Source organism: Carlito syrichta, unplaced genomic scaffold (assembly GCF_000164805.1).
Source record: "Carlito syrichta isolate Samal-C Ts95f unplaced genomic scaffold, Tarsius_syrichta-2.0.1 Scaffold241276, whole genome shotgun sequence".
NCBI classification, from domain to species: domain Eukaryota; kingdom Metazoa; phylum Chordata; class Mammalia; order Primates; family Tarsiidae; genus Carlito; species Carlito syrichta.
In genome coordinates, this window is record NW_007185372.1 from 37322 (window position 1) to 58315 (window position 20994).

At 43.1% G+C, this 20994-nt stretch overlaps 1 protein-coding gene across 1 annotated transcript; it reads left to right on the top strand.

The window, feature by feature from the left end:
• Positions 1-15504: 15504 nt before the first annotated feature.
• Positions 15505-20763, top strand: SERTAD2 (SERTA domain containing 2). The gene has a single exon (XM_008051876.1). It carries the CDS (start codon positions 15509-15511, stop codon positions 16451-16453), a length of 945 nt encoding a protein of 314 aa, XP_008050067.1. The 5' UTR covers positions 15505-15508; the 3' UTR covers positions 16454-20763.
• Positions 20764-20994: the final 231 nt, after the last annotated feature.

The following is a 20994-nucleotide window of genomic DNA, read 5'->3' on the forward strand; positions in this document are numbered from 1 at the left end:
TTTGCTTCTTTTTCTCCTCCTAAGTAAAACGGACAGCCATGTTGTTCTCAGGTGAGAAATCTTAGGAAATGGATCTGACAGCTCTCCCTTCCCCCTTTTTGTAAAACACCGGGCTCTGTGCCTTACTTCATTAAGACAGGTAGAGGAGAGGACTCACATTTTACAATGCCAACCAAGTGTATGACAGGAGGTGTCCTAGGGAATGGTTTTATTGTCAAGCGAATGTCACAGCGTCTTGGGTAACAGCTGCTCAAGCTTGTTTCCCTTAAAGAACTAAGAGAGGGATATTAACTCAGACTTAGAAAACTTTTATACTTCTACTTGCTGATTTGTCCCCCTTTACATCTTTTTTATATAGTTGAGAAGCTAAATGAAATATAAATTTTACCCAGTTGCTTCACACTAAGTTATTATTAATAATGAATATAGTATTAAAATTGCATATATTTTGAAATTTTAAAACATTCAGTTTTGTGTGACGACTAATAGCCTATGGCATCCCCTATTTTAAAAAGGGCTCCAAGCCGGGCTTGGTGGCTCAGCCTGTAATCCCGCGCCTTTGGGAGGCCGAGGTGAGTGGATTGCCTCACCCCGCGGGTTCCAGACCCGCCTGGCAGCGAGACCTCATCTCTACAATAAATCAAAAAATCAGCCGGGCGTGGTAGCGCATGCCTGTAATTCCGGCTACTTGGAAGGCTGAGGCGGAAGGATCGCCGGAGCCCAGCGGGCGAGGCTGCGGTGGCCGGGAGCAGCCACTGCACTCCAGACAGAGTGAGACTCCGACTCAAAAAATAAAATAAAATAAAATAAATAAAAAGGGCTCCAGTGGCAGAATAAAAGGGACGGCACTAGGTTAGAAAGGCCCATGCGCATGCGCACACGTGCAACCCAGAATTGAAAATCCGATTGAGGGACATTGAAGACGTTCACATGCAAAACCATAAAAATAATTTCTATCAGTAAACAAAGTAGCATATGACAAACTATCAGTATCCAATTATACTGCAAGTTTACCCTCAGTTAAAATATTTTACACTTTAAGAAAAGACTGCGACAAACTTTTAGAGGTTTCTTTTGTTGTTTCTTGTTAATGAGCACAGGTAAAAGTACGAAGCTTTATTTTAAATACCATTTGTATCAGAATCAAGACCACTTTGTCGTATTATATATAGATACAAGTTTGTATACATAACAGTGTTTAGGCGTGTGAACTTTAATTCACTTGTAGAATTTTGAAAACTTTATGGCGGCAGAAATGTGGTATCTACTGTTGTGGCATGTCCTATAGGAGACAGCTCTGGTTCCAATAGTTTCTTGGATGAGGGGGTGCTATCTCTGATTGCTGAGTCCAAAGATCAGGTGTGTGCTAATGGCACCAGAGGGCAAGCTCCAGTTTAAGTCAAAATATGAGTAACACCAACTCTCTTCAATTACCTTTACATTAATTAATACTGACTAGCAGAACATGAAAATCAAAATGCTGTGGCCACTGCATATGCACAAGTCATATATTTTCTACCTACTATGAATCATTATTCCTTTTTTTTTTTTTGAGTTGGAGTCTCACTCTGTCACCCAGACTAGAGGGCAGTGGCACACTCCTGAGCACCGCAGCCTCGACCTGCTGGGCTCCGGCGATCCTTCCGCCTCAGTCTTCCAAGTAGCTGGAACTACAGGCGCGTGCTACCACGCCCGGCTAATTTTTTTTAAAATTTATTGTAGAGAGGAAGTCTTGCCAAGTTGCCCAGGCAGGTCTCGAACCTGCGGGCTCAGGCAATTCACTCACCTCGGCCTCCCCAAGGCACGGGATTACAGGCTGAGCCACCAAGCCTGGCCAATCATTATTCCTTAAACAATTGATAGAAACCTACAGGCTAGGACTCCTATTTAAGAAGTGTGTGGATATTTAATTTTGTTGTATTTTGGAAGGAGACAGCTACTAACCAAAGTTGGCACATCTTTTTAAAAAATTGTCTCAAATGGCTGGTCCAGTTGGTATTAAAGGCAAACTTCTGCCCTGTGTGCAGATGCTGGGAAACCCTTATGAACAGAACTGTCCCCTGGAGCGTCCATCACTCATTGTGTGGAGCAGTGTCTTTCTCCATTAGCACTGTGTGGCAGTTCATTCTTTGTGTGAATCTGTGAATGGCATATGTCAGCCCAATAAGACGGCATTACTATTCTGGGTAATAAATAGATGCCTTGTTTTTTTTTTTTTCCTCTCAAAGATCATGAGACAAACAGAACATGGTTGGCTGTCTAAAATTTTCTTTAAAATACAAATAAAAATTTCCAAGTAAAATCAACATACATGATTTCTAATCAACAAAACAGATACAATTTTAATAAGCACCACATACAGACAGCGCAAACTCCCTTTTGAAAATCGTGCCCTCTTTGTGGTTTGGAGGATCCTAAAACCGGGAAGACTCATTTGTGTTTTCTCAGGGTCCTCTGTCCCTCCTCTGAACTTGACTGGAAATACCTGCCAGGATTAGCCGTAGCAGATCCCACAATTTGATTGATCTGTTTTTTTTTTTGGAGTTGGAGTCTCATTCTGTTGCCCAGGCTGGAGTACAGTGACATGCTCACAGCCACTGCAGCCTCAACCTGCTGGGCTCAGGTGATCTGCCTCAGCCTTCCAGGTTGCTGGAACTACAGGCATGTACTACCATGCCCAGCTAATTTTTTTATTTATTGTAGAGATGAGGGCTCAACAAGTTGCTCAGGCTGGTCTCGAACCCATAAGCTCAGGCGATCCTCTCACCTCGGCCTCCCAAAGTGCTGGGATTATAGGCGTGAGCCACTGCTCCCTGCCTTGATTGATCTATTTTAGAAACCCAGAATCACCTAAGCGGTATTCTTCACCCTTTGCAGCTATAGGCTCAGAATGGAGTCAGCATCTGTGCTCTGTCTGGCCTCATCTTACCCTTGCAGGCTTTCTAGCCAAAGCTGGCCCTGCCTCCCAGCAGGGACGACAGAATGAGGGGTGAGTGTGTCCGGCCCACCACCGCCAGAGTGGAGAGCGGATGGAGCTCCGTGGAAGGGTGGGGGCTGGAGGGAGAAGTACAGAGGACAGATCTAGAGCCGTCTGTGCAACTGCCACAGCAGGTCTGACTAGTTTGAGGTGCCTAAAGGCAGCTTTGTTTCTCTGGTAACTCCAGGTAGCAGCAAACTTATATTTTTAAAACTCATTCATGTCTCATTGCTCTCTTTTTGACACTTAGCAAAAAAATCTGTTATCTTTGCAGAGCTATTAGCTAATTTCAAGCTTTTTTCCCTTTGAAGCCCCTCTTAGGCAGTTAAGTGAAAAGAAGAAGCTAAAACTAAGCCCTTTTATGCTTCTAAGAAGTTTCCCATAGAGTTGTAAAGGGAAGGGATTCTATTCTGGCTCTTACGGATGTGATACGTGTGTGTATGTGTAATATACATCCATAAGCACACACTCATGTTTACAGTGGGCCAAGTGAATCTGTTGAACATGCATCAAATGTACGCTTGAATATACATGGTCAAAAAAAGTCAGTAATCAAAAGTCCCTGGCTGCAGATCAACCTTTAGCCCTTTGCTCTCCTCTCCCTGGCCAGCTGCTTATCATTCCACAGCACACACCGCAGCTCCTGGGGCTTGAGGCAGGCCTGCTGAAGCACCCCACCCTTGTGTTTAGAAGTGTGACCAGAGTTAAACGCAGGGAATCTGAAAGTCCCAAGGTCATCTCTCCACCAGAACAGGTTTGCATAAAATCCTAGTCATGCTAATGAGATATCAAGGTGGCAGCTGTTTTAAACTGATCTTCCCTGAGTGGTTACCCCATTTTATATACAGATTTGCATTTCAGATTTCTTTCCCTTCAAGGGGTGCATCTCTGTCTTCCTGTCCATACCTACTTTTTCTGTCTCTTCCATGCTGTCACAGAAAACTGATCTGGCTGAGGAATTTGGGCGCTATGATCCACGGTAGAATAATTTTTGCTCTGCCTCACTTCTGCTTGTCAGGAACTTGGTAGTCTTTAGTGAACAGTTTTAAAGACAGACAAATCTTTAAAAATAGTTTTACCATGTCCAGAAATATAAAATAAAATCAGTTTCCCCTGGTAATGACACTTAGCTGTCTGACAGTAGTTGGTTTACAAATTAAAATTATGATTCCTCAAGTGGCTTCTGCTACCTTTTTTTTTTTTTTTTTGAGCTGGAGTCTCATTCTGTAGCCCAGGCTGGAGTGCAGTGGCACACTGCTCACGGCCACCGCAGCCTCAACCTACTGGGCTCAGGCGATCCTTCCACCTCAGTCTTCCAGGTAGCCAGAACAACAGGCCTGCACTACCTATCCCAGCTTATTTTTTTATTTATTCTAGAGATGAGGTCTCGCCAAGTTGCCCGGGCTGGTCTCGATCCCACAGGCTCAGGCAGTCCTCTCGCCTCTGCCTTCAAAAGTGCTGGGATTACAGGCTGAGCCACTGTGCCCGGCCTCCTGCTACCTTCTACAACTCCCAAGATAGGTAGGTTGGACAGAATGTTAAGAGGTAGCAACTTGGGCAGGTTAGAGGAAGGCTTTCCTCCATAAAGAACATTGAGGGTAATTGAAGTAATAAGAAATACTTTGCTTAGAAAATAAATATTTATTACATTTAGTGGGGTACTCTGGTTATTTTTAGTGTATTTAACTAAATGACTTAGCGTAAAGTTCAATGAGTCATTCATGATCACTACACAGAAGTCCTTGGTAAGAAATATGTTTTATCTCAAAACAGCCCCAAAGTAGTTATTTTTTTAAATGGCTGTTATATTTACAAAGTATCATTCACTATACTTAAGTTTGGTTTATACTTCATTGCTGTATTCTTCTGTGTGAATTATACAAGTATATGATATAAAGTCTAATTGTCTTTGTAACTTTATCATCCGCCTACCTAATCTTAGAGACAGCTAAAATAAACATTCTGAATATGTAGGTTACTTACATAGGTCAGGTATTTGAATATTCGAATAGTTATTTCCTTTCTCTTACATGTCTCTTAAGTATATTTCTATTACCCTATACCAGATTTTTGTACTCATATGTCTTGTAGAAATGTGTTATTTTTCTCTTAAGGAATCCAGGTTTAGGCCATGGAATACAATGTTCAGTTTAACTCAGTAGTAAATAAAGAAATAACATTCTCTGGTTTTCCTCTTTAAACTGCATGTGGAAGTTGAAAGATGAAATATGTTCTGTGTTTATGAGGAGTATTTTAAGTGATTTTTCTGAGTAATACATCATCCAAACTTAAAAGTGTGACTGATTTTTAACTTTTAAGAAACACTTCCATAAAAGCCCTTCCAGAGGTAGCATACTTAGTTTTTATTCCTCAATTTTATTCAGTGCAAGTAGTTGGCTAATAAAACCTAGAAGGCAAGTTTTGGTTTAAACTAAGATGCAGTTTTATTTTTCACAGAATTATTCCCCAAAATTGCAGTTCCTTGTTTTAGTGTGACTGTTTCATATATCCGACGACCCTCGTTTTTTCAACAAAAACGGCCACATACTTTTGGCAAAGCCTTTGATTTCCGCCCTAAGCCTTTTCCCCCCTGACGTTGTTTATTAAGGGCCTCCAGTGGGAGGGGGAAAAACAAGGTATCTTTGGGGAAAAGATACTACAGGAGGGTTGAAACCAGAATCCAATCCAAGCAATTATAAGTACAGGATGAAAAAAAATTTCCTTGTGCACAGGAAAGGGGGTTGGGCAAGGGTGACGAACTTTCACCAGAACTCGGTCTTACGGGAAAGCTAAATCTGAGGATACCTTTCCTCAATGAGACTTCAGATTCAAAATGCTGAAGATGAATTCTGACACCAAACTGTTATGAAATAGCACATAATTTAAATGAGTCTAATATATATAAATAATATGTTTATAGTTTCCAATTTGCAAATGGGAAGATTGATAATAATAGGTCATCTGTTAGGAACATGATTATTGAACATACATCATGTAACCTGAACTTGTAATATGAATAGAAAGAATTCCAGCAAGTAGTTACACATAATGAACGTGCTTCATTATCTCCCTAAGGTTAACTGCATGGCATCTTACAATTAAGTGGCTCCTCCCCAATGTCCTTTATGAAGGGTTTTCCCAAATAACTGCCTGAAGCAGTATCTGTTCAGCATGGAGATAATTTATGGTGATTAAGAAGCAGTATGTAGGATGTACTAAAGACTTCTATACTAGTAAAATTCTTAGCGCTAAATTTATTGAGATTCACTGTGTCACTGGGAGTCCATGCTAGAACCCCCACAAGACATTCTGAACTATTGGCTTCTCCAAGTTCGCATCTCATGACTTGGGTTTGTGTTTGTTGTTGTGTGTTTGTTCTCCCTTCAGGAATCCTCCAGGGATTTTAACCATGGTCTTTGAAACATATAGTGTTGCTTATATACAGGCAACAATCTTTCCTGGACACAGTATTTCCAAAATTTGAGCTGTGGTGTAATACAATTTCGTTTGGACTTGGCAAGGGTCCCAGCTTGCTTGGCACTCTCCTGTGGATACCTGAGTTTGAGAACAGTCTTGAAAATGTGTGGACTTTAAGAGATATGTAGGCAGAAATTGCAGTGAAGAATCAGACTTCAGGAGTGCCTCGCTGCTCTGCTGTGCCCTCTCCTGGCTGGAAGTGACATGCTGCCTTTCAGAGTTTAAAAAGAGTTCCAACTTGTATTGGGCATGCTTGTTTACATAGAGCATTAATAGCTTTCTTCTGTGTAAAAAAACTTATCAAGTTACTAGTTCTCACTGACAGTGTGGATAATTTATTGCGCTTATTTGATATTTTTTAATTTGCAGAATTTTAAAAAAGATGTATTGGCTTGTTGTGGCTTTTAACTTTTTATTATGGAAAATTCCAAACATTACTCAAAAGTAAGGGGAAGCGAATGGGGCACCACCTGTACTTATCACCCATCAACAGCAGCAACATTTTGTCAGTCTTGTTTCATCCACGTGGCCAGTTTTTTCGGGAGTATTTTAATGCAAATTCCAGGCATCATATCATATTGAGTATATTTTTGTTAAGTGCAGAAAGTATAATTCTACTTAACCTTTTACTTTAATCGTGCCATTCCCAAATATGCCTTTGTATAAATTAAATTAAAATAAAACCAAACAAACCATTTTTAGTTATAAGTTAAAAAACAAGCTCTTTTTCTTTATAAATTAAAAAAAAAAGTGTGCCATGCTTTCAGCCAAATTCTTAGGTAAAATGAGAGAACTGTCAGCATTTCCATCGTCCTTGGAAGAAGGTGACTGGTGTCCTTAGCTTCATAAGAGTTGAGACCTAATAACCCCACCCAGGAACCAAGTTCAGGATATTAGAAACATTTTATACTACTTGGTATTTATGTTCTAAAAAGCCAATTTTTCTTTCTAGATGTGTATTAACAAGGCCATAATTTATTCTAAAGAAATATTTACTTGAAACACCCCCCCCCCCAGAATTTGACTGTATTTTGCTTACTAGATACAGATAGTTGTCAACATTTTTAAAAAGTCTTTTTCCAGGAGAAAAGATGACACGTGGCAGACCACTAGTATTAGAAATTGCCTTCAATTTAATGGCAGCGTGTTAAACTCGGGGGGGGGGGGGGGGGCGCTAGAATTTCTTAAATGTGGACTTTAGAAAACGACCCCGCACGGTAAAAGTTGTTTCTTAAATTCACTTAGCGTTGACTTCCTGGCGGAATTTCAGGTTTTCTGCAGGCTTTAAGCCACTGTCAAGAGCAGAAGCCGGGAGGATTGTTCCTACGGGTCTCCTCACACGCAGAGTCTGATCGGGAACAAACAGCCCGGCCCGGTGCCCTCGGGCCCTGCGCGCCCGGGCGCAGCAGGGGAGAGCCGGGAGGAGGCGCCGGCCGCAAACAGTGGTATCGGGTTACAGGCTCAGAATATCGCTGGGGCACTGGTAACTGGCTTGATCTAGTGACTGGCTTTATAATTACATTGCTGATTTGTTAGGGGAGGCTTTGTCTTACTTACCAATTAGCATGGATGTTACTGCAGGGACCTCAGAAATCCTGGATGAGCTTTGGTTTAAAAAAAAAAAAAAAAAAGCTTTCCGATCCAGGCAGCGTTAGGGGTTCTGTTACTAACACCCTCCCCTGTCTTCGGGGAGACCTTACCCTGGCTGTAAATAAGCCACAGGGAGGCTCTCTCCCCGCTGGAATTTCACCCCTGTTTCTGCCATTCTCCAGGGCCAGAGACAGTCGACTTGGGGTCTACCCTTGGCCTGCAGATACCCCCGCCCCTCCCTGCACCGTGCGGGAGGGGACAGTCCAGTCCCTGCTTTTTTGCTGCTGCAGCGCCCAGACTCTCGAGGCCCAGCTGAGGACGCCTCTTTCTATTAGCTTCCCTTTCTGTTCCTGCCAGCATCACCACGTCCTTTCCAGCAGGCCTTTTTGTTCTCGCTGGTGTGTTTTGTTGTTACTGGGGGGAGGAGGGTGTTAGAAGCCTAGACATTATCAGATTTCTTAATCCAGTGCATTTGTTAAGGTGTAATATTCTAAGTGTGGAAAGTTGTCTAAGCAGACGGCTTCCCTCGCTGAAGACGGCTTCTGCCTGCTTGAGAGTTGCAGTCACACAGTAGGACAGCAGCCTGGAGGGAGGGCTCTGGGGTTCTCAGCTATAGAAGTACGTTTCTGGGGTCCTGTCCTCTCTGGTGGGAGGTGTCCTTTTGTCATGAACAGAGGCTCTTCAGTTGGGGTCCAGAAGCCATGATGAGGCCAGAGTATGGAGTGAGGAGAACCGAGAATGTGTTGTGGAAGTCGGCTCCAAACAATTTCTGGCCCAACTCTGAGCCGCCCACTTTTCAGCTCAAAAGTCCATCACACACACAGTTAATTTTGCCAGCAGCACCCCTTTCTTCTATCGTTACCCCCCAAATAAACTGAAAGAATGCATGTGCTTCCACTTAAAGAGTTGTGGGCTGTGGTGGCACAGGATGTCGGGGGAGGGAACGGCCTCGCCAGCGGTCTTCAGTCACTTCTTGTACGCCACACCTCTTCTCAGCTTCTTTTTCTTCCAAAGAGGTGGATCCACGAGGACTAGTCACTGCTCTGAGTTGTTGGCAGTAATGTAAAGGCTTCAATCTTTTTTTAATGATTTGAGTGTCAGCAGTGGCGTCTCTGGACTCGTCAGTAACCCGTGGTCACACCTGCAATCCTCCCGGACAGTGTGGTTGAAGGGATTAGGGGTATGGCTTCTTAATGCTCCCCTTTAAGTTAGGAGCCTTTTTCCTGACAGCTGTGAATTAAACACTGAAACAAGGTTTTGTGTGCACTCATTTAGAGACGTGTAAGATCGTAAGTGCACAGGCCAGTGACTTATCACAAAGCAAAGCCCTGAATGTCGTCTCACCCAGGCAAGTATGGAGCAGGGCCAGTCCCCAGGCCTCACTAGTACTTACCCTCACCCAACTGAAGACACCTACCTTGTTAACTGACTTTTAAAACAGGTCATTTAATTGTGGAGCAGCACAGAATTTCTAGTTGTTGATATTTACTGGTCCAAAAGGAAATTGAATGAAGCTCTTGAAATTGTACATAAGGTACCGACCAATTGGGTCTCGGAGTTTTGGAGTGATGACTTCTGGGCTTCTCATCCACACATCCTGCCAGGTGAGAGTGGTGCCGAACTTGGCACCATCTTTGATGGCTCTTTGGTCACAAGATCAGTCACACCTTCCCCAATTGTATCTTTGCTTCAGAAATTGGGACTAAGCTATCAATTTTAACCCCATCTTAAATAAGACCTTTTGTTGCATTAATTCTCTTTCTCCAGATATTGAGAGTCTGTCAGTGATAGAGGGTTTTTCTTCTGTCTGGGTCAGTGATAATTATTTGGGATGAATCAAGTTAAAACATAATACACACTGTTCCTTTATTTATTTATTTATTTTTGATTGGCATAGAGTCAGAAAGCATGTGCAGGCCACCCATATCCCCCGCAGCAGGGCACTGCCCCTCCAGAGGGTCTGTCTACTGAGTCACTGGGAAGCCGTGGCAAGGCAGCTGCGGAGGGCTGAGGTGAGCCTGCAGGTGACAACCGTGCTTTTTGTTGGTGGGGTGGTGGTATGACAGAAGTAGTAGTTTGGAAAAATAGATTTAATATTCATACCTTAAAAATTAATAGCAAGCCGGGCTCGGTGGCTCAGCCTGTAATCCCGCGCCTTTGGGAGGCTGAGGTGAGTGGATCGAGACCCGCCTGGGCAGCGAGACCTCATCTCTACAATAAATCAAAAAATTAGCTGGGCGTGGGAGCGCGTGTCTGTAGTTCCGGCTACTCGGAAGGCTGAGGCGGAAGGATCGCCGGAGCCCAGCAGGCGAGGCTGCGGTGGCCGGGAGCGGCCACTGCACTCCAGTCTGGGCGACAGAGTGAGACTCCAACTCAAAAAAAAAAAAAAAAAAAATTAATAGCAATTATTTTGACAGTTCAAATAACATTAAAGGACAGTGGCATGTTTTTTAAATGGTTGAAAAACATTAAGTTAAAGAGAACTTTTTAAAATTCACTTTTTTATGTTTGTGTTTTTTTCTTAATGCCTTAAAAATAAAAGTTGTGAAATATTGTTTACCCTTTTAAACATAGGTACCGTTTCAGTTCCTTTTTGGGCTTTGGTCCTAAGGCCTCACTGATGTTCCTTTTAAGATCACAGCTAGAAGACATGGCCCTGTTGTACTGTGCCAGGAGATTCTGTTGTATCGGTCTGAGAAGCTGAGCTTTATTATTAAAATTGAATTTAAGATTGGGCGTGGTGGCTTACACCTGTAATCCCAGCACTTTGGGAGGCTGAGGCAAGAGGATTGCCTGAGTCCAGGGGTTCGAGACCAACCTGGGCAATTTGGTGAGATCGTCTTTATACAATAAATAAAAAAATTAGCTGGGTGTGGTGGCATACACCTATGGTTCTAGCTCCTTGGAAACCTGAGGTAAAAGGGTCAGCTGAGCCCAGCAGGTCAAGGCTGTGGTGGCCCTGAGCATGCCACTTCGCTCCAACCTGGGTGACAGTGAGACTGCAACTCAATAATAATAATAATAATATAATATAATAAAATTGAGTTTAAGACATCTTAACTCTGCGTGGAGTATTTTTTTTAATGTCAGTTGCTATCACACAAGTGTGTCATTCCTTTTTACCTTTTTGCTTAGACACAAGCAGAGAAGACCTTAGGTATCATGGTTAACTGGGCAGAGTTGTTCTCAGGCCTAAACAAATGATCAGATGAGGAAAAGAGGAAATCATGGTTCTCAAAGTGAGGGTTCCAGACTGACATCACCTGGAAACTTGTTGGAAGTGCAGTCTCCCAGGGCGCAGCAGTCTGTGGAACGAACCCTGCATGTGAGTCTAGCGCCTGCCTGCCTTTGGAACCTCAAGGATGGGAAAGGTCGTCACTGAAGAGTTTTCTGAACTGGAGCTCTCCTGCCCGCTCTTTCTGTGGCCCCGGTCTTGCTCTGAAAAACTGCCCTGCTCTGAGATCTGTGCAGCTCTCTCCTTCCTCAGACCTTCCCTCTGTACGTAGTTCCCACTTGGGGATCAACTCTTCTCTGGCTGATCCTCAGTGTCTTTCTCATCCTCTCCACTGTTCGTGTATTCCGCGACTGCTTATGGTCCATCTTCTGTGTGTCAGGGACTGTCCTGTCCTGAGGACACAGAGGAACAGACAGACACAGTCTATGCCCTCATGAGCTTCGGAGGGGAGGAGGACTCTGGCCTTGGCCAGTCTGGGCCAGGCCGGGAGGAGCTGAGTCTGGCTTCTTGCTCTCTAGTTCTTGAGGGCCTGTCTTGTCTTTTCTTCTTTTAATTGGGTCCTGCTTCGAGAGAGAGTTCTCACCACTATCTCTCTCCTAGGAGTCAGAGGCCTCTTCTGAGCATGCTTATTGAAATGTGACTACAGTGTGCTAAGCAAACTTGCAGGAAACTTGACTTCATTATTAAGTTAAAAAAATGTGGAGTAGATTGTATTAGGTTGCACTGTATTCATTTCTGTAACAATTTAGGTAGAGTAGAGTTAAAAACCCAGATTGTGTGCATTTTGCAATTTTGCTGGGTGCAGGGAGCCATTTTTGCCTCCTAATACAAAATAGAGAAATGGTGGCAAACCTGCCTTGAGACATACTACATTGGGGTCCTGATTGACACATTTGAAATGCATCTGAGATTCGATTTGTGTATCTGTTCTTGCTCACAGACTTTGCTTAGTCTAGTCCTCTGCCCTCCCCTTCCAAGCAGCGTTAGGGATGTCTTATCAGGCTTTCCCTAAATCATCAGGATTAGCACATGACTATGACCAGCTGGATCCTTCTAATTGGAAATGTAGGTGCTTCTCACATTGAAATCTCTCTGAAAGTATCTCCACAGATCTCTTTCAGCTATGGGAATTCTACTAAATGCCTATAGTATTATGTGGCCTGTGTATGTATAAAGTATGTGAGTTCTGTAGAGTCGGTGATTATTTCTAGAAAAATGTGTTACTGAAAAAATCCTTCTGGGTATGGTGGCTCACTGAGCCTGTAAATCCCAGCATTTTGGGAGGGAGGTGGAGGCTAGAGGATTGCCTGAGTCCACGGGTTCAAGACCAGCCTGGGAAACATGGTGAGACTTCATTTCTACAATAAATTAAAAAAATTAGCTGGGCATGATGGTGCACGCCTGTAGTTCCAGCTACTTGGAAGGCTGAGGCAGAAGGATCCCCTGAGCCCAGCAGGTTGAGGCTGCGGTGGCCATGAGCGTGCCACTCCACTCCAGTCTGGGCAACAGAATGAGACTCTGACTCAGAAAAGAAAAGAAAAAATCCTATTGTTTATTCTTGTAACAAGTCTTAAAAAGACAGTTCTACATTGATGACTAAAAGAAAAGTCTTGCCTAAATGTTGCCTCTTCTCCAGAAAACCAATAAAAATTCAAAGTGACGATTCGCTTACTAGTTTGTTTTTGTTATGTTTTGGATTACCTTTTGGGATAGTGCTTCTCCAGCTTTCTGTGATGTGAGGCCATCTTGTTTTTGCTTCCCCTCTCCCCCCATCTTTCATAGCCTTTGGTAAAACCCAATAAGAATAATTACAAGAAAAATGAAATAAAAATACAAAGATGTATACACTCCATTTTAAAAACTAGCTTCACAGACGTACAGTTAGTTACTCTGTACATTTGCAGTAGAAGTTTCTAAACACAGTACCTCATCATGACCAGTAACAAACAGCTTGCAGACAGGCATTTTCTGAGACCATACTTTTGAGAAACACTCTTTTAGAGTGTGTATGTATGTGTGTACACACATTATAATGTAACATAGTCCATGTGACAACTTCATATGAGAATTAAGTGCACATAGCTCTTTGGCAAAAGTGACATTTTTCTGGAAGTACTTAAATGCTCAGTTTGTAAGCAAATACCAATACTAAGTATAATTGTGAGTGCAGTTATGTGTTTCAAAACCTCATTGTCCGGTAACACTCTGATGCATGACGTAGAAAGTGTTTTGCAATGTGAAATAAAACCACCGTCACTCTAATTCACGTTCAGGTTTAAACAGATACTTTAGATAGGAAATGTTCTATGCAAAGCAGATATACAAATGTGACTTTTAGCACTAATCAGCAGGAAATATGTCTGTCACCTAAGTATTAGATGTTGTTACTATCATACCTTCCTCGCCTTGGAGAACCATTAGTTACTGGAGTAGTCTCGGGGCCTAGTGATTGATAGTATTTTCTTAATGTGTACAGGATGAGGGAAAATGCTTCTTGCAAGTAGCTCCACATTCTTTATAAACATTGCTCAAAATCTCAAGCTTCTTCTACCTGTCTCTTCTGGAGACTGAGGCATGTGAAATCCACTTACCTCAAGTGGGACTTGTGTGCCAGGCTCCCTGACCACCTATGTGGATTCACCTGCCTTGGGGGGCAACGTGGCCTTTCTAACAAAGTGTTGGAAGTTCTGTGAGGCTTCTATTCTGTTTAGACCTATTCCTTTAGGATGAGACTTGAAATTCAAAATGGTGATAAGGTGTAGGAGGAGCTATTTAGCCTCTTGAAAGCTAGACTTTATTCATGTGAGATTCTCACTGTGCCTGGCAGAGTGTCTAAGACAGTGTAGAGGTGGAGTAAATTCATAACAGATTGACTGAGGCACAGTCAATCAGCTGAAGTAATTCAGTGAAAGGTGAGTAGTGCTTAGAAGAAAAATTGGATAACTGCAGGATTGCTTGTATATGAAGATAAGAGGAAGAGTGAGTCACACTGAGGATAGGATGAAAGCATATCTGTGTGAGTCTTATGGAGCAAGGGAATGAGCAGAGGCCTGCATCAGGGAGAATCTTGTGTCCTAGTCTGAATGACAAAGGGATAGGTTTCTTGATTAAGTGGTGAAGAAAGTAAGGTCTGTATGGGCTTGAGATTGTTCTGTGTAGGCAGTAGAAGTTCTGAAGAAAGAAGGTGATGACGTTGTGGCATGACCTTGGAGAACTGGAAGGACCCCTCTCAAGAAGGTGACACCCAACCAAAGGCCAGAGCAAGAAAGGACACAGCCTGGGCTGTGAGCCATAGACAAGATGGGGCAAGAGTTCTTCACTGAGGTTTTAAAACTCAACCCATTACCAAATTCTCGAGGTCTGAGATATGAGGTCGTCGTTTCTTTAAATTACATACGTATCTCTGGAATCACAGTAGGTATTTTGTTATGAAATGTCTTAAGTACCCAAAGAGCAATGCTTATAATCAGAGCTAATTACTTTAAAATTAATCCAGTTACATTCAGACATAACTGTGTGCGATGAAACTGAGCCAAGGAAAAACTTTGGCTGGGAAATACACATTCCTCCACTTGATTCGAGAATGAAAAGTGGTGGCAGCTCAGTCACTGTGGTCATTTAACACAGGCCAAGTGCTTCACCACATGTCACCAAACCGGCAGAAAGGCTCTGTGCATAATGAGGAAGGAAAAGCGTTTTGAAAGCGCACTCGGTTCTCCCAGAATTATACATGCTCCTTCTTCTTTAGCTTGGTTCTTTTAATCCTTCAAGATGTGTTCAAGCTGTAATTTTGACACCTGTGTCTGTTTAGGTCATAGCATTGCAAGTGTTTTCTTGGGCTTTAAAAATAAATCCGTTTGGGGGAGGGAACTCGAACCTGCACGATAATGTTAGGCCTGCGAATGCAAGCACATGAGCTGAGAAAGTCAAAATCACGGTTTCCATGGTAACTCTTAACTTGTCTGTGTCGTACACATTTCTCAAGAAATACATTCACCAGACTACCTAGTGATAAAAATTGCTCTGCAGGCACACAGAGGTAGATTTTCTAATTCTCTCTTAGTCCACAAGGTCTCCCCCTGCCCCAATTAATCCATCTGTTCTTCTCCATAACCCTGGGCAAGAAACTGAAGTCCGCATCCCGACTTCTAAATCAGCGTCTTTTTTTGTGGTAGAAACCAGCTTTTGTGTGATTAATGCCATTTCCCCCCTCTCTCCTTTGCAGATATATGTTGGGTAAAGGAGGAAAACGGAAGTTTGATGAGCATGAAGATGGGCTGGAAGGCAAAATCCTGTCTCCCTCTGACGGTCCATCCAAGGTGTCTTACACCTTACAGCGCCAGACTATCTTCAACATTTCCCTTATGAAACTCTATAACCACAGGCCCCTGACAGAGCCCAGCTTGCAAAAGACCGTTTTAATTAACAACATGTTGAGGCGGATCCAGGAGGAACTCAAACAGGAAGGCAGCCTGAGGCCCATGTTCACCCCCTCCTCCCAGTCCACCGACGAGCTGAGCGACAGCTACCGAGAGGCCCCTCCGGCCTTCAGCCACCTTGTGTCCCCTCCCACCCACCCCTGTGACCTGGGAAGCACTACACCCCTGGAGGCCTGCCTCACCCCGGCCTCACTGCTCGAGGACGACGATGACACTTTTTGCACTTCGCAGGCCGTGCAGCCCACGGCTCCTACCAAACTCTCACCTCCAGCCCTCCCGCCAGAAAAGGACAGTTTCTCCTCTGCCTTGGATGAGATCGAGGAGCTCTGTCCCACATCTACCTCCGCAGAGGCCGCAGCAGCAGTGACTGACAGCTCGAAAGGGACCTCCAGTGAGTCCAGTGTCCAGAAACTTGAGGGGCCCCTGGAGAGCCGCACGGATGACTCGAAACTAATTGACTCTCTGCCTGGGAATTTTGAAATCACAACGTCCACGGGCTTCCTGACAGACTTGACCCTGGACGACATCCTGTTCGCTGACATCGATACGTCCATGTATGACTTTGACCCCTGCACATCTTCGTCGGGGACAGCCTCAAAAATGGCCCCGGTGTCGGCTGATGACCTCCTCAAAACCCTGGCCCCTTACAGCAGTCCGCCCGTCACCCCGAATCAGCCTTTCAAAATGGACCTCACAGAGCTGGACCACATCATGGAGGTACTCGTGGGGTCCTAAGACCCAGGGGCCCGGCGGCTGGAGCATTCCCACCACCCCAACAACTCTCCGCACTGTGCATGCACCCTTGCTTGCCTTTTTCAGAGAAAAAGAAAATTTTACAAAAGGATCACACTAGTTTTTGCTTTGAGCAGAGTTGGAGTGCCTTCATCCAAGTATGACCACTTTTAATATGCTTTTTTGAGTGGTTCCTCAGAGACCTACTACCCTGGAATAGGAAAGAATACATTGGAAGACAATGTTGCTATGTTGAATGACAAAAGTCAACAGTTCAAGTGAAGCACAAGGATTAAGTTGGAAGAGCTGTAAATTGCATGTGCATATTTGTCTATTTTTTCTATAAGTTTTATTGCAAGAGGTAAAGAAGAAATATATATATATATTATTTAGATAATCTCAGTACCTTTTCTGGCATTTTCGCCCTGTATAGGTTGACTTGGCAATTAAGCCTTTTTAGAGGCATTAACTACTCCTTGTAAGTGTTGCATTTACATGGCTGTTTAGAAAACTGCTGCCCAAATTTATTTTATATTTTTGTACAGATTCTGCAGTTTATGATATTGTTTTTCTAAAAACAAATGCTGTTTATACATATGAGATAGCTATTTTGATAGGATTTGCTCACATAGTTCCTGCAAACTTCAGATGTACAAGTTGCACTTGTACTTTTATAGAGTTGTAATGTTTTATATGTGTATGGTGCAAGAGAAAATTGGATCAAATCAATCTGTAGTTGATGTCCCCAGATGCAAACACACACACACACACACACACACACACACACACACACACACACACAGCGCTTTAAGAAAGGGCCAGGTAATATCACACCCAGATTTCACAAGCACCGACCCCCTGGCACCAACACCTGCCAATACTGTGACTTCCAAAGCCAGAGCCACATCTGCTCATCAAACTTGCATTAAGCCGTTGGCGGAGATGGTTGTGGAGCTCGGGGTTTAAGTGATGGTTCGCTTTAGCTTCCTCTTTTGAGAGGAAGACTACTGTCGTTCTTAAGAGTGTATTTATGCCAAGCTTGAGCTTTTAAGTGTTTTTATTTTTTTAAATGAAAACCCAGGTCTTTCCATTTTGGCATAATTTTTATGATGACCTGAAATTTTAACATCCGAACAAAATTTTATGAAAAGCAACCAACCTCTTCATGGAACTAAGCCCTATTGCAATCCTTAGGGCTCTTAGGGAAGAAAATCTCCCCCAAAGGCATCCATCATGTTGCTAAATTGTCTTTTGCAGCTTCCCTTCCCCAGAGCTTTTGTTCCCTCTGTTGCTAAGAGCTGAAAATGGCATCTTCGTGATCACCACAGTGAGCTCGGCTTCCCTCGGCCGGCCCGGGATGCACTCTCACCACATCCGTGACTCTTGAACCTGGAGTTCGTCACGTGACATCACAGCTTTCCATCTGGTTGCTTTCTTAAATTAACTGCTTTAACTACACTTTACAAGGCTGTTTCACCCAAAAACAGAGACAGGACTTTCTATGCATGTTTCCCCTACACACCCCCCCCCCCCCAGGACACACTTGAGAAGTAGCTTTTTATTCCTAGTGGTGTACATTTAATTTTAAAACGTTTGCAATGTATCATGCTTGTTGCCGAAATTGTTTATGGCCTTTCGTTTCAGTTTTTTCTTTCTTCCAATGGTACTTTAGCTGTTGAGTGCAGGTTACAACCTATATTGTTATGCAGATGGCTTCTTTAGGAATAACTTTTATATTTATTTAAAAATTTTTAAATTATGGGATTTTGTTTTTGTTGTTGTTGTTGTCTTTGTTGTTGGTCATTTGTCAATATTCAGTCACCAGTTCTGCTCACTTCTTGCCATGGATAAAATTGGGTCTTTCTGGCTAATTACAAAAACAAAACAAAACAAAACTTTATAAATGGCACTTTAAACAAGCCATAGTTAGTTTTATTTTTATAATGCACATGGCAAAGCAAATACATTTGTGATGAAGGAACTGCTCATCTAAGCAAAATCTTCAAGTATGAAAGGATAAAAATCTTTCTGCATTCTAATGTACTTTCCCCCCACTTGAGTGTGTTTTAAAGGCTAATTATCAACTCAGCACAGCAGTGAGAAACTGATCAAATTGCACTTGTTCTCCTACAGGCAACCTCCACAGACACCTCTTACTGCTACAGATATGTCATTTCCTTTGATAGGACCAGGGACCATATAATGAAGGTGAGGGTTGTTGTAGATGCTTCCAGTGTCACTGTGCCTGTCCGTTTCAAGAGCTTCCCTTGTAGAGAACAAGTCTACCCAGACTCCATGCTTTTCATAACTGGAGGACCTGGCGGATCTGCCACATGCTGCACTCATCTACATACGTACACGTACACAATAGTGTTGACTCTTCCGAACAATAACAGGGTAAAGCAGTTGATTTGCCATTGTTAAAAACTGATTTACAGTAACTTAGAACAACTGTACTTTCGTTGGATTAGCAAATCGTGTGTTTAAACAAATCCCATATGTTGGGCAACAGTTCAAATAAGCACAGAGGAGTGTTGCCCAAACTTGGTTCTCTGACTCTCATGTATTTATAAGGCTGGGCTTCAAAATCAAAACAAAAACCCCAACAGCAGGCAACGCTTTTTAACTCTGAGACCCTTGCCGTAAGTCCTGATACTCAAAAAAGCCTAACGAGAAAGACGTGGAAAACCAGTGGCCCATTTTCAGAAAGAACAAAACCATCAAGCATTCAAATTGTCTCTGTGTCCTATTCTTACAGAGGGATGTCCCAACAGGGAAGAGTAGGAGCTCGAGTGGAGCCTCCAAGTCCCAGCCCGAGTGTGGAACGTGCTTCCAGATGCCACCTGGCAGCAGTGCCTTCCCCTTTACACGAGACATCGCGTGGCATCCAGGGCCAGGCAGGCAGCTCGAGGTGCCTTTACGAGAAAGAAGGGCTAGGGGCTGGGGCTGGAGGGGACGATGATTGACATGATGTGCAATGAAGTGACAAGATGAGAGCAGAATCATAAGAGCTTTGAATTTGAAGTGATTCTTTTTTTCCCATAAGTTATTTATTCCTTGTTTCTGTGTAAATATATTTATTTTACTGTGGAGCGCTAACAACATCTGGATCGTAACATGTGCAGAATGTATGGTAGGAATGTATTCTCTTGTAGGAATGTAAATCTGTATTAAAAGGGGTCCAAGCCCGGCCCCCTGGGTCTTCTCATCATATGCACAGTCCACATTCATTTTTACTCTCTCCTCTAATATGGGTCTATTTGAAATATGCAAAAAGTATGGGTGAGGAATGCTTTAATACCTCCAAATTTTTAAGCAAATCAAGCATCAGAGGGTTGATATTTTTTAAAAAATTTTTTTAGTAGCACTTTCTCTGGATGACAGAAGGGGCAACGACACGGGCACCCTCGTTCATACCAAAGGGTGAGAAACGCCAGGGCCTCCACTGCACCTCTCGAGTGTCGCTACCCATTGATTGAGCTTTGTGTCGCCATAGCCCCTTGGAGTGCCCCAACTGCCCTGAGGTCAATCAAGGAAAATTTCTTACCTAAATAAGCTCCAAAGAGCCAAAGTATCAACTTACGGATCGTTTTTAAAGCTTAAATTTATTAACCACCTTTGCGGTAAACAATGAATTATGAATACCGCAGGGCAGCCTTCTTAAATGACAGATGTGAAAAAAAAAAAGACTCTACTTTGTGTAGCGATTGTTATTCTACTCTATATGAGTTGTCTTAATTTGAAAACCTTGCTGTTACCCATTGGACCTTTATACGTTTTCTGGAAATACTGAAAAGAGCATACTGAACCTGTTCTGGCTGTCAATGGTTAACTTCCTGTAACTGCCGCCCCTGGAGGCACCAAGCTGTGTGCGTCTTGCTTATGTACAATTGTTGTCAATGTTTCTAAGAATGAGTCTGAATGGTTCTTGAAAATTAGCCAGGATCAAATGCCATTGCAGACAAAGCCAATACAAACGTTGGACTTCTTTTTGGGGATAACAAGTTTGGAAGAGAAGTGCAGGCCATATGTGCGAACGACCAAGATTTTGAAAAAGGTGTACATAGTGACAAGTTTGGTGCATGGTTTTTGAGGAGGGCTTTTGTCAAAAAGGAGGTATAACCCTTCCCCCACAGACCTGAGAGCTGTGCCTTTTCTATGCAATATTACAGACATTACATCGGAACCCAGATGGCTGTATCCACATGTAGGTTTGGGCTGTAATCTAAACAATTGGACGGATTAAATGTACATGGAAATGAGCAGTCTTACTTTTGTAGTTTTATATTATACAATAAACAGTTAAAAGATGAGAGAGGCACGCTTGCAATTTTCTTTTGATCAGCGCACAACCAGCTTCTCTGTGACAACTTGCTCATGTTAAGCAACAGTCTGGCCACAGCAGCTGGGCCTCAACTGGGGCTGAGGCTGCTGGTCTCTAGAACCTTCTTGGCCTCAGGGACCACCTTTCTCTTCTGGTCTCCCTCTCCCCCCTAGACACTTCTTGACCTCCTTTTTCTCACATCTGTGCCCCAGCTCTCATT